Genomic DNA, 15,030 nt, shown 5'->3' on the forward strand with positions numbered 1-15,030 from the left:
TCTTGTTGAGGAAAATGACTGAGATTTGTCGCAAGGTTACTTTCTATTCAACAAGCATTCTCACTTTTCTTATTATTTGACACTTGTTTTTGTTTGAAATTGGCAAAATACTTACATTATAACATTATAAAACTTCACTCTGCATTATAAAGACACCCTCCTAGAACCTGCCAGCTAAGTACTATGGATAATTTATACACAGCTGGCCAATAAAAAAAGTACTACTAATATTTCACTCAATAGCCTTTTGCTTTGATAATGGCTGTGGCATGGTTCGATAAGCTTATGCAACATCACAACATGTATTTCTGTCCAGTGTCGTGTTAATTTCTCTCCAAGATCTTGTATTGATGAAGGAGAGTCGCACCACTGCGTAAAGTCTTCTCCGGCACATCCCAAAGATTTTCAATGGGGTTAAGGTCTGGACTCGTTGGAAGACAATCATTGTGTGAAAATTATGCCTTATACTCTTTGAATCACTTTTTCACAATTTGATCATAATAACTCCTGGTATTGTTATTTTGAAATACGGCCGTGACATCAGGGGGGGAAAGATCCATAGATGTGATAACCTGGTCATTCAGTACAATCAGGTCATTAAGGTGACTTACGTTTTTATGTACAGTACATAATGTTACTGAGCCTAGACCTGACCAAAACAAGCAACCTCAGATCATAAAGGCAAGATGGGTGCAACACTTTATATGCCTGTTTCCTTACCCTGATGCACCATCATTTTGGAAAAGTTAAATAATCACTGCATTAATTTTTCAATAGGAAGGTCTTAACTATTCCCTTGATTGAATCTAGACAGTGACTTTGGAAGTGTATAATCTTCTTTATTGCTTATTGGATCACTATTAAACTCATAATTGGTTTGTTTTATCCACATGAAAGGTGTATTAATGAGATGAGATATCGAACCAAGCATGACACATTTGTAATTTTTTTGTTGTTGCCATTTTATTTATTTACATACGAAAAGTGAAGGAACGGAAATCCGTAGTGCTCGTGTTACTCAAGTACAAAATGTAAAACAATACAATCATTTACATAGAAAAAAAAATACTGTTTACAGAATAAATGAAGGACTAGTGGGTAAAATTATATGTCCACTTTTTTGAGAGAAAAACCCCCCAAACATTTCTTGACAAAGAAAGCAAACTAAAATACACTATAAAATATAAAATTACATTTTGCAGCAACAAACTGTGCATTTATATAGGAAACTATTTTAATAACTATTTTAATATTTGTAAAAAAAAAAAAAAAAAGAAAGAAACAAAAATATATATTTATTTACAAGTGATTTAAGGCTTTGAGTGGACCGGAAACCCCGGAAATGGATAGTTTAGTCTGCTAACAAAGTGCTTGTTGATCTGACATGATTTAAACACAACCATATGGACGTATTTCAAGTCTATAAAAACTCCAGGTCATTATGTATTGTCTCCAGTTTTGTTCGCATACTAGTTCTCTTAACTTTGTTAACCAATATGTTCACTTTTATTGTTCCTGTTTTTTTTTTTTTTTCATTTGGAATAAAAATTGCATCACTTCACAGGAAAGCTTTATAAGGAAGTCTAAAAAAAAAAAAGGATGTTGACTTAAAATCATCATTTAATAAAACCCATATCTGTATCAGAGTTTCAACCACAGGAAAAGGGAAAGTCAATTAAGACACTTTGAGATGCACTGTGCAGATTTTTATCGCTTGATTCAGGACTTGGGAATGTTTTCGAGTTTCTACTGCAGGTCCAAAGGATGGACGGAAACGATAAGGACTGGCTCGATTGTTTTTGCACCATTTTATCGTCACTTTGACGACATCTCCACGTCTCGTCCGTTGACGGAGTAATCAGTCGGAGGTCCAGACACAAGAACTCGCATCCGGTCAGGAAAATCATCCGTCTTTGGGTAAAGCAGGAAGTCGTAGGTGAATGCCGCAGCCACGCCCCCGCACATCGGACCCACCCAGTAAACCTACGAAAAGAAAAAAATTATATCATAAATATGCGAACCCATTAATAAAAAACTTGGTAGCATTCGTTTGATACAAGGTTCTCTGCTTGGCGGTAATCAGCATTGATGATGAACTAAGGAGACATTCCAGGTGGATTTAACATTAATTAACAATAGTTAGGATTGTGTAATGCTAAGCTAGCTAATATTAGGTGAATAAATCGATTAGCTACTTTAACCTCATTCCTCAGACATGAAACTAAAGACTAAAGCATGTCTCGGCCGACCCGAAAACCTCATGTACATTTTTTATTTTTTTGTACTTTATCCTGGACATAAATCGATGGCTCTGTTCGACAGTCTGTGCTTCACGACAACAATTCAATGCTTATTGAATAACTTTGTACATTTCTGTGTTTCTTTTTTCTGTCAAATCCTGGATGGTTTATAATTAACACGTGCAGATAGTCAGTATGTGAGACGTTCGATGCGGGTCACGTGTCTCATGCTTCGTGTTCATCCGTAAATAATTGACTTTAGCAGGTTTATGTCTGATTTTCAATATTTACAATTCACACACACACACACACACACACACACACACACACACACACAATTGGTTTTAGTTATACTTTCTGATGGTTATTTCATATTTGTATGCTGTGTATTCTGACATGAATTTAGCATCATATGTGGATTTATGTAGCACGCTAATTTCATATGCTAACATGTAATTACGGTATCTGATTAGTTAAATTCACTATAATACTAATGCATCATTTTTAAATAAAAGGTGTGACAATAAAAATAAATACATAAAAAAAACACGATTAAAAGCCAAACGGCTAAAAATTCATAAAATAGTAAATATAATTTAAAATAAAATGGTGAGAGTGGAAATGTCATTTAAAATTTAATTCAAATTGAAATTTTATTAGTAAATGATCTAATAAAAAACTACATTGCGGAAATTAAACTTTAAGAATTCAGAACGCAAAAACTTTAATATTAAATAACTAAAATGCTGAAAGTAGGTACAAAAAATTTCAAAGTTTTTCAAAGCTGCTTGTTTAAAATGCAATTTTTTTATTTTTATAATGTACAAAATGTCAAAATAAAATGTGAAATTAGCACATGGTACTAAAATTAGATCCGGCTCAATAAAAATGTTAATTGTTCCTAAAAACAAACAAAACAAACATCTGAGGAGATTTTCCTGTAACATGACGCCTTATCTGTGACGAGCTAGCTGAAGTTAAAACTAGCTACAGCTACCCAGTCATGTCCAAATGCGTGTGTGTGTGTGTGTGTGTGAATATAAACATATAAAGGAAGATGATGTTTATATTAGATGAAGATATTTGAAACAGTTTTTTTTTTACCCAGTGATCTTCGAACTTGTTCATGATGAGCGCAGGACCAAAGGACCGAGCCGGGTTAATGCCACATCCCGTGAAGCTGATCTGTGGGACAAAGAGAGAGGGACGGATGATGGATGAGTGTGAGTTCAGGCCAAGAAACTCAGTGTGGAAAAGAAAAAACAAAATGCTTTTTTCATTTAACGGATTTATTTCTGCAACAAAAATGTTCTAGGTGTGGTTCAGGAACAAAGACAAAAAAACTACACTTTGATGTGCTGTTACAAAAAATATCATTTTTATCTTTAGCACAGTTTGCTTAAACTCCACCCCTTTTAGCCACACCCATAAAGTTTAAAATTAAACATTTTTATTATTTCAGAAACACTTTATTTAGTATTGTTTGGTAAACGTTTTGTCAATCTGTTTTTTTCCCCATAAGCACAATTTAGTGTAGCCCCTCCTTCTTTGGCCACGCCTCCAAAATTACATTGAACTCTATTGTAAGTCCGCCCCCATAGCCAGAGCAACCCGTAGCTTGCAACTTGAGATTTAATTTGTAAATATTTGGAAATTATGCCTGTAAAAAGGTTTTTTTAAGCTACAAACCATCGTAACTCTAGTGATAAATGAATTTTTTTTTTTACGTCAAAAATTTCTTAGAATTTAATGTTTAAATGCCACTAATTTTAAGAATATATATAAAAAAACCTGTTTAAGGTTTAAATGTATCATATTTACAGATGAATACTTGTAATGTATATATAATCAATGCAATCTTTACTTATATTAATATGCAATTTCTTTTATCAAGTGACTGCGCATATTATTAAATATTTACTTGAATTAAATAAACAGTGTATGGAAAAAAACGATGATAAAGAAAAAAATAAAACAAATGAATTGAATTTTAATAATTGAATAATTTTTCATTTAATAATGTTGATGGTGTTTTTGTTGATAAGTGTTGTGTACTCACGGCGGTGAGGTGACCCAGAGCCACGGACAGGCCGATGGCGAGAGGAACCGAACCTGCGACGTCACGCCGACGTTTATCGGTAGCGGCTAACACGCACAGCACGAGCTGGAACGTGGCCAACATCTCCACACCGAACCCCTGTATCGGTTTGATGTTGTTTAGCTATAAAGAGAAACAGAGACAGAGAGAGATTGGTTGACTGCATTATTATTTTATATTTTATATAATCGCGTATTGGTTCTTAGCCAAATTTAATTACCTAATTCAGGATTAAGAATTGTACAATGAATCAGATTTATTCTCTATCTATAATAAAAAAGGACTGATGTGTTCAAGCCGAACCGGAACTTGTGATGGCATTTCTGCTGAATGAACATTAAAATCATCATTTAATAAAACCCATATCTGTATCAGAGTTTCAACCACAGGACAAGGGAAAGTCAATTAAGACACTTTGAGATGCACTGCACTGACATGTGCATTAGTGTATCAGGGGATTATATAGAGAAATAAAGAGTGAGAGCTTTTACTCTCAGAACAGTTTTCTGTTATTCTGTACGATCATTCTCAGCGTGAACAGAGCGAACAGAGTAAAGCGTGTGAAGTGTGAGGTAAGGGCTGCTCCTGACAGACGAAGATAAATTTATCACAACTCAGACAGGAAACACTCTGTCCTGTCAAGACCCTGAGCAGGAGAGACACTCGTCCTCACACTCACCGTCTCATTTGTTTATGACTGAGTCCAACACTGTAGAGAGGACATTATGATTTCTCCAATTATTTGTTTAAATATATGAATAAAAATTTAAGCAGATTATTATTATTATTATTATAGCAGATTATTATTAAAACTATATATAATAAGTATAAAAAACTGAATCCATAAATATGTTAAATGTACACACACGAAATATTACAAATTATTCAGTTAAATTTGTTTATTAATTATTTTTTTTTACTTGTTTGTCTGATTATTTCTTTATTAAAACAAAAAAATTGAATTATGAAATTAGAATTAATTAGCTTTTTAAATTAACTAATTATTTATAAATATGTTTTGGATTAAATTAATAAATAAGAAATGTAATAGAGAAAATAATTATTTAATAGACAGTCATTTAAAAGAAAAAAAAACTAATTGAATAATCAAATGCACAAATATTTAAACTAATAATCTAAATGATTTAGTTTAAAATATATTTGTTTAGATTTTATTTCCCTCCTAGTGACCTCTGAAGATCAGCAGTCTCACCTACCAATAGATTTATGTTCAAAACACCTCTCTGTCATTTCGATCCTTGTGTAGAGACCACGCCCTCCAGCCACGCCCCATCGCATATGCGTGGAAAACTCACTCTGAACTTCATTTACAGGCTGGATGTTTGTGCTGGAGATAGACCAGAGGTTCTTCTAACATCACTTTAATACATTTCTGCATTTGGACAGAGAAGAGTTTGGGCCATGATGCACATCGCTGATGTTTGGGCCGACGGTTCTGTTGTCCGTGATGTGTTCTGCAGAAGTGGCCTGAGCTACATGATGAAGAGCCCAGAGTGTGTTTCAGTTAGAGTTACACAGTAGAGAAGGATTGTGCATAGATCCAGAGACATTTGATTGCACGAGCCCAGGGGGGTCGGGCCAGAACTTATATCGTACCTGTGTGTGTTGCTGGACGGGATGAGCTATTAGATAAATGTCCATAATTGAAGCCCATATAAAGGTGCGTCTTAAATCATGGGTTTTAACAGAGACGTTATTAGACAATGAAAGCCTACTTACTGCGTTGACCCCGAGTGAGGTGTTGTTGACGGGCCGGACGCTGTACAGGATGCCACTCGCCACGGAGGAGCCCAACATTTGGGCCAGGATGTAGAAGGCGGCGCGGACCAGGCTGATCTGACAGCTGACCAGCATGCCCAGGGTGACGGCCGGGTTCAGGTGCGCCCCGCTGATGTGACCCAGACTCTGAGCCAGCGTGGCGATGGACAGCCCGAACGCCAGCGACACCTTCACCTCCTGGTCCGGGTTTTCGTTGTTCCCGTTCCCGATGGCGGCGGCGATGCTGAGGAAGATGAAGAGGGTCATGCCCACCAGCTCGCCCAGCACGGCTCTCCAGAACGACTTGCTCTTCAGCTCAGTCATGGCTTTCTGATCCTCTCTCTATCTCTGTGTGTGAGAACAAGTGGTGGTCTCGGATAGAGGCCGGTGTGTGTGTGTGTGTGTGTGAGAGAGAGTGTGTGTGTGAATCAAGCCCTCCAGAAAGCCTCCATTTATAAAGGAGCCACTGGTTCAGATAATGAAGCAGGAGGCGGGGTTTGAGTGCGTGTGTGTGCGTGTGAGTGCGTGTGAGTGTGTGTGTGTAACAGAAGTGTGTGCATGTTTTTGAGAGAGTTATAAAGAATGTGAGAAACTCGACTCTAGAAGTTGGTTAATGATTTGTATTGATTGATTTCATGCAGAGAGATAAAGGAGAGAGACGAGAAATAAACAGAGAGAAAGTGAAGGAGATCAGATCCTCCAGGACAACTGTCGTTACTCTACACACTCTTTCCTCTGATAGTTTTGATTTGATTCTTTTCCATTTTTCTTTTTTTTTCTTTTTGACTTCTTTTTTAATTTTTTTTTCATTTTCCTTATTTGTTTTTTTTTGTTGTTGTTTGCTTTCCTTTGTTTTATTTCTAAAATTTTTTTTTCTTTTTATCATATTTAGCTTTCTTAGTTTTGGTTTATTTTATTTTTTATTGTTTCAATAATTTGTATTCTTTCTATTTTCTCACACTTTTCATTTATTATTGCAGTTTGATTTTGGTTTTGATATGTTTTCATTTCTTTTATCTTTTACTTTACCTTCTTTATTATTTTTATTTACAATTCTATCAATCCTTTCTTTTTTTAATTTTTTTCTTTAATTATTTTTTTCTTTTCTTTCCTTTGTGTTATTTCTTGGTTTTGATTTGTATAATGTGAATTTATTTAAATAATCTAGTTGAATGTGTATTTTAAATATTTGTTCTTTCTTATTTTTCTTTTCTGCTCTATTCTTTCCCATTTTTTCCTGTTGGTCCCCCCCCCGCCGCCATCCAACACACACACACACACACACACACACACACACACACACACACACTATGTGTTGTTTATTTTATCATTGTCCAATTTTCAGGAAGTGTGTGTGTGTGTGTGTGTGTGTGTGTGTGGAGTAAGGGCTGGACCTGACGCCCCGGCACCCAGCGCAGAACTATTACTTAATCATTATGTTGTGACAAATAATCTTTACACAAATAACGTAATCAATAATAATAATAATAATAATAATAATAATAATAATAATAATAATAGTAGTAATAATATAAAGCTTTTTACAGATACAGAAACTAAACCCACAGCTGACAATCTAAAGACACTTCACATGAGTATGGCTGATTATCTTGAACTTTCCATAACTTACCCTTCCAAAGAACCACCCCCCCCACCACACACACACCCTATGACCATGAGACAGAATGCATTTTAACCCTGTTTCGTAACCTCTCTCTCTCTCCCACACACACACACACACACACACACACACACACACACACACACTGGTAGTGAATAAGCTGTTACTATAGAAACAATATAATACAATATAATATTAGAACAAATCACCCCCCCCACCCCCCCTCCATCTTTTCTTCTCAGTTTGGTCTGCAGTGATCTTTTGGCTTTTTTGGAGTAAATGATTGACAGTTTTTCCATCTCCAGGTTTGTCTCTCCCCTGACACGGCTGTCGCTCGGGACTGAAGCCGGAGCTGCAGGTGGAGGCAGTTTATCATGTTCAGGGGGAGAGAAAGGAGTAGACCGAGCTCTAATTCAAACTGAGCCAAGACATCATACGAGAGGCTGGAAATGAAATCCTGAGCTTTCACTCGTCCCCTGACCCCGCCCACTCTGATCTACATCTGGATTCATGGCCCTGCCTGGACTGAGGTGCACTGCAACAGGAGGGGGGGGGGTCGTGTAATGAATGTTACTGTTCATGGTAATGTAACACTGCTGGAGCATTATTCTGTAAAAATCAGCATTCTATTCTCTTTGGTACTAAGTACACTTTAAGATTAAGTACACTTTATTATCAAGTACACTTTACTGGTAAGTACACTCCAGTATTCTGAACAATTGACAGCAATTTATTATTAAGGACACTCCAGTATTGATCACAATTTGCAATTATGACCTTGTCAGTATTATGTACACTCCAGGGTTCTGACCCTTGACGTGGGGTTTGAGGACGAATGTAGTGAACGTTGTGTGTGTGGTTTGGGACATGTCCACTGCAGCCTGCACTCATCCATTGCTTTTATGGGCTATGAGATTTGAGTTTCAGAAAGCTGGACCCACTCCTGATCCCACGACCCCACCAGGAGCCTCACAGTTTCCCAACACAGTGTTGATTGTTAACGTGCCCCGTGTGGATCCTCACCTGTATACGGGCCACACATGTACACTCTCCCACTCTGTACACTTAAAAGATCCACCAAACACACGCTCTCCACTGGAATTCTAGGAATGCAGATAGGGGCAGATGTATAGGATCCATCAAGGACATGACAGACGATGTCCAAGGGGTTCGAACCTTCATCTGGTGTCTTTGAAGATTTCGGTTAGGCCAGTGTGAAGGCCAGTGTCCCACCTGCCGTTGAGAGGAGACATCCCGGGGTGATGGGACGAGAAGTTAAGTGGTTAGGGAAGCAGAAATCAGACAGGCAGGTAGGAGTGTAGGGATTTTAGTAGAATTCCCACATTCCAGCTGGAGGGACAGAGAGACGATAAACAGATGAGGAGTGAGTGGAGATAAGCAACAGTCAGCATCAGGATCGTGTAATGGAGTTTGGGAATTGTGTTGGATTTCCAGTGTGTTGGTAGAAGAACTGACAAAGCAAGATACAACAAATTTTGCTTTCAGAGCTCCAGACCTTCTAGTGGACGTCCTGAAGGACTTTTTTGCCTCTTATTTTCAGTCCAGTTCTTTTACCTGGACAGTTTCAGAGGAATGTTTTTTTTGTTTGTTTGTTACATCACCCAGTGAGAAACAAGTGCAGATGATGACAGATGATCAGGCCGGTGATTAGTATACTGCTGATGCTGAGTGGTTGGAACAGACGAGAGTGGGAATAAGGTTGCTGCTAAGGATGTTATTTAATATAAAGAAATTAATGACTGTTACTGCATTAATAAATTCTGCATTACTTCTGCACAATTTAATTAATTATACTGATGAACAAAAGAAAATTATAAATCACATATTTGGACTCATGTCAGAGAAATCTGTGTAAATTCAGAAGATTTATCTCCAACAAATAACTTATTAATGAACAAACCGAACCAAACGACAAACATGTAAACAACCAAACTAACAAACCAATGATGGAATAAATAATGAGGAAATAGACAAACCCCCAAATAACTAAAATACAGTATATACTATATGTAAATGTGTATAAAAAAATCACATGACCAAGAGAAAACAAACCAAAAAATATCAAAAACAAGCAAATAAATACAGAGATAACCAAATAAACAATGAACAATCAAATGAATAAATGACATGTTTACACTGTCGGCTCATTAGTAGAAAAAGCTTGTGTTTTAGTGTGTGTGTGTGTGTGTGTGCGCGTGTGTGTGTGCTTGTGAGTGTGTGTTTTCAATGCATGAAACTCAGTTTGACAACAAATTTCATTATGATTCATAACAATCACTTAATCAGGCTCTAATTATGGGCATGAGACTCACAGAGAGAGAGAGAGAGAGAGAGAGATACTTTAAAACTTTTTCTTTTACACAAGGCATACTATACAATAAAATCAAGATGACTAAATGAATAAACAAACAAACAAATACTGTATCTTAAAATAATATACTTTTTTTGCTCTCATTAATATATATATATATATATATATATATATATATATATATATATTTTTTTTTTTTATTCACTGCCTAATCCTGTACTGGGTCGTGGGGGGCCTGGAGGCCTATTCCAGGGGACAGGGGCATTAGATGGACAGGGGGCCAATCCATCCCAGGGCACACAAAAGGCACACACTACAGGGAATTTGGAAACAGCTATAAAACAAATCATTTCGTCCTGACTCAAGATAAAATAATCAACTGTCACTTGAACCTTTGGCTCTATGTGTATTTAAAAACCAAAGACAAAAATCAAAAGAGTAAAATCTACATGAAATAACTTTAAGATGCTCTGCAAAGAACGCGCACAGAAAAAAAAATCATGAAAGTTGATTCCAGAAACTTTCTTAGTTTACAGTGTCCTCCACTTAGTCATGACATTGTGCTTCGTAGCGAGAGCAGGGAACAGGTGGAAGAAAATTTGGAGAGGTGGAGGTATGCTCTAAAAAGCAGGGGAATAAAGGTTAGCTGCAGTAAAACAGGATACATGTGTGTGGATGAGAGGAACCCAAGAGGAACGGTGAGGATACAGGGAGCAGAGGTAAAGAAGGTGCAGGACTTTAAGTACTTAGGGTCAACGGTCCAGAGCAACGGAGAGTGTGGAAAGGAGGTGAAGAGGTGGGTACAGGCAGGTTGGAATGGGTGGAGAAAAGTTTCAGGTGTGTTGTGCGATAAAAGAGTATCAGCGAGAATGAAAGGAAAGGTGTACAGGACAGTGGTGAGACCAGCGATGCTCTACGGCTTAGAGACAGTGGCATTGAAGAAAAGACAGGAGGCAGAGTTGGAGGTAGCAGAGCTGATGATGTTGAGGTTCTCTTTGGGAGTGACAAGGATGGATAGGATCAAGAATGAGTTCATTAGAGGGACAACCTTATGTTAGATGTTTTGGAGATAAAGTCAAAGAGGCCAGATTAAGGTGGTTTGGACACGTTCAGAGGAGAGATGGTGAATATATATATAGTTGGTGTGAGAAAAGAGGATGCAGAGGATAGGGTTAGATGGAGGCAGATGATTCGCTGTGGCGACCCCTGAAAGGGAGCAGCCGAAAGACAAAGAAGAAGAAGTGTCCTCCACTTCGTCATGGGGTGTCCATCCTCACATTCGGTCTTTACTTATTTAAGACTTTCACACTGGCACATCTGTACAGCAGCTTACTTGACCTTGTTGCGATGTTCTTTCAGTCTAACAGATGGCCCTGACGTCTGCGGTGATGTCCTCTCTGCCGACCAGGTGCAGAGTACATCAGGCAGTGAGACTAGACACCTTGGAATTTGTGGAACAGCGTGGCAATGGTTTGCTTCTTACCTTAAAGATAGGTCATATGAGGTAACATGGAGGGGATCTACATCTGCCCCACGTAGACTCTCTACTGGTGTCCTGCAGGGCTCAGTACTTGGTCCTCTTCTGTTCTCCCTCTATACCCGGTCTCTTGGTAAGGTCATATCATCGCATGGATTCTCATACCACTGTTATGCAGACGACACCCAACTTGTCCTCTCCTTTCCTCCCTCTGACACTCAGGTTTCCACCCGGATCTCAGCATGTCTGGCAGACATCTCATTTTGGATGGCTGCTCATCAGCTGAAGCTCAATCTCAGTAAAACCGAACTGTTGTTTATCCCTTGTGACTCATCTCCAGGTCAAGACCTTGTGATATCCATGGACAACAACCAAATCACTCCCTCAACCACCGCCCGCAATCTTGGGGTAACCGTGGACAATCATCTGTCATTTTCCCCACACATCGCTAACCTTACTCGCTCTTGTCGATTTCTTCTTTACAATATCAGAAGAATTCGCCCATTTCTTTCTTCACAGGCTACTCAGGTGCTTGTTCAGTCCCTTGTTATTTCAAGACTGGACTACTGCAACTCACTCCTGGCAGGCCTGCCTCTGTCCACGATTCGTCCTCTGCAACTGATCCAGAATGCAGCAGCACGACTCGTTTTTAACCTTCCCAAGTTCTCCCACACCACCCCACTCCTCCGCTCCCTGCACTGGCTTCCTGTAGCTGCCCGCATCAAATTCAAAACACTGATGCTTGCCTACAAAGCCAAAAATGGCCCAGCACCCACTTACCTCTCTGCGCTAATTACACCACGCACTGCACCACGTTGCCTCCGATCCTCCAGCACTGCTCGCCTCATCCCACCATCTCTCAGGGATCGAGGGCGGCATTCATCCAGGCTCTTTTCTGTTCTGGCACCTAGATGGTGGAATGAACTTCCTCTAGATGTCCGTACATCAGAGACTTTGACTATCTTTAAACGACGACTCAAGACGCATCTGTTTCTCCAGTACTTGGACTAACCCCCCTCCCCCCGAAAAAAAAAAAAAAAAAAAAAACTCAGTTGTGTTGGACTAATGGTACTTAGTTATTAACCTAGTTAACCCAGTGTAAGTATGTATCCAATGTTGTAAACATTAAAGCACTTTTTGTAAGTCGCTCTGGATAAGAGCGTCTGCCAAATGCCTAAATGTAAATGTAAATGTAAATGTAGACACCAGTCCTTCAGGTATATCAAGTCTCCCTTTTTCACCAGCAGGGTCAGGACGTTCCTCCTGTAGCTCCTTCACACATTCTTGTAGGACTTTTAAAACATTCTGACCTATTGCTGCATGAAAGGCCTTATGGAGACCATGTATGCCTGGCACCCATCCATTCTTCATACCTTGAAGAGTCTCCTGAAGCTCTCTTAAAGGGTCGGCTTTATTTCTCATTCCTTGGAAATATGCTCTGGGAGCTCCACTGCACCTCTCATTGCTAAAGAGTGTTGAGTAGAATCTCACTAACATTTTGTTTAAGTCCAAAGAAGAACCTACAAAGAGCATCCATCTCAGTGTAGTGTGAGCGGACCAGTGCCCCCTTTTCTGGGATGCCCAACAGGTCATTCATTACAGCTTTCTTGCTTTTGTGGATTTCAATATGCTCATGATCTAATGGTCTCCAACACTGTAAAGAGTTGAAAGCCACCTTATCTAGTTTAAGAACATTACAGAAATAAATAAAAAACTCTCTAAAATTACTTTTCGGTGTACATCACTTCTACTGATCACGTATACTGTAGCACTGTGTTGTGATCAGAAACACCCACTGGAATGGAATTAGTCTTGCCATACGGAGTGTGTAATCTATACATTGGGCTTGTGTGTATACTGTCTCTGTTTTTCATTTTACACTCTCCATATATCTCTTAGTTCACGTGCCTCTATCATCTCCCACAGACGTTTACGTGAGGCCACAAAACGTTCTGCGTGGCCATGTTATCAGTTTGTAATTAAAACCCCCACCCAGAATTAGTGTGTCAGTGCTACTGGAGTTAGCGATTACACTGCTCAGCTTATCAAAAAACAAAAAACAAAAAAACAAAAAACACAGTGCATTTTCTCCACAGCACTGGTGGGAGTATACACACAGATAAAAGCAAAAGTGTAAAAAGCTCCTTGTTTAAATCCTATTGGACCTAGGATCATCGTAACATCAGTATTCTTCTGCTTCACTACTCCGTACAGCTTTATTCTCTTACATTGGTTCTTGCCCTGTTAATTTTCAGACTCACAACATTAATACTACGCAATAAAAATAGAGCGTAGATAAAATTAATGAGTCATGAAATCTGTTCCAGGACAAGACGTGTCAAACACGCTGTAGCTCATCGTTAGTGGTTTCTTTATTTGCACCAGTAATCATCTATTTTAGATTTTTATAAACTTTTCCTCTTCCAAAGTGTTTAACACTTGCTTGTGGTTGCTTGTTGTTGAACATTTCGCTTTTGTTTGATGAGCTTTTTGATGCTTTCTGCAGTGTGTACACCAGCAAGCTGTTCTTCTTTTAAGCTGAAATTGGACACAGAATCCAACAAATAGATTTGTACTTCTGTACTTTAAACGTCCCATATCTTGATAAGTGATGTCTCCTGGTCCCCAGTCTTAAGCCAGTACCTTACTCCACCAGCGCAGGTAGCTCCAGAACCGCACCAGAATCCACTGTGGATTTTTGTTTTACAGTCAAGCAGAACATCTTCTGTTTCTGTTCGGCTGGACAGGGACTTTCCATAACTGGTTGGGCTGAGCATCTCTGGTTCGCCTTAAATATATAGACCATGGGTTTTTTCGGAAAAGTAATTTTAACCCTTAACTGTGGGAGCTCTGGTCGGCGCCATCTTAGCTGGAACTGAGTCCTTCTAAACCTCCAGTTAGTCATAAATGGGCAAAGTAGAGCACTTGGCTACTTGTTGCCTCCTTATCTTAGTTACTTCAACCTACATGTAGCTAGTTTATCTGTAGTTTATATAAAATGCTACAGTTTAAATGCTATCGTGTACTTTTTATTTATAAAGTTACATTGCATTTGATTGAACTCCATCATCCGTACCCTAAACCTTGTCCTTTAAAGTGGCCACACCCCTAATTATGCATTCTTTTCTGGCTTAATATAATTGGAACTGATGATTTAAATTAATTCAAACGTACAGTTGTTATAAAGGGGAAATCTAGCTACTGAGACCAAAACTGTTTTTGTACCAGGATGTAAACATGTTTATTTCTGTTATAAATTTTAACATTTTAACATGTGGCTTTATGGGTTGTTGAATCACTTTTGAAGCCAGCTCCTAGTGGCATTTTGAGAAACTGCATGTTTTGGCACTTATGCATTGAACATTTTTCAGAACTGGAGATTGGACCTTGATTAAATGCCGAAAAAATTGCCAGCCCACCAATCACTCTCACGGGCCTCACATGCTACACTCACTCTTCTGTTGTGGATGTGTGGAAAGCTGG

At 38.6% G+C, this 15,030-nt stretch overlaps 1 protein-coding gene across 1 annotated transcript; it reads right to left on the bottom strand.

Moving 5' to 3' along the window:
* Positions 1 to 1,504: 1,504 nt before the first annotated feature.
* LOC128524480 (aquaporin FA-CHIP-like) lies at positions 1,505 to 6,550 on the bottom strand. The gene is made up of 4 exons (XM_053497059.1): positions 6,079 to 6,550; positions 4,300 to 4,461; positions 3,345 to 3,425; positions 1,505 to 1,983 (listed from the first exon to the last, which is right to left on the bottom strand). Exons 1-4 carry the CDS (start codon positions 6,439 to 6,441, stop codon positions 1,816 to 1,818), a joined length of 774 nt encoding a protein of 257 aa, XP_053353034.1. The 5' UTR covers positions 6,442 to 6,550; the 3' UTR covers positions 1,505 to 1,815.
* Positions 6,551 to 15,030: the final 8,480 nt, after the last annotated feature.

This window comes from Clarias gariepinus, chromosome 1, assembly GCF_024256425.1.
Source record: "Clarias gariepinus isolate MV-2021 ecotype Netherlands chromosome 1, CGAR_prim_01v2, whole genome shotgun sequence".
NCBI lineage: Eukaryota > Metazoa > Chordata > Actinopteri > Siluriformes > Clariidae > Clarias > Clarias gariepinus.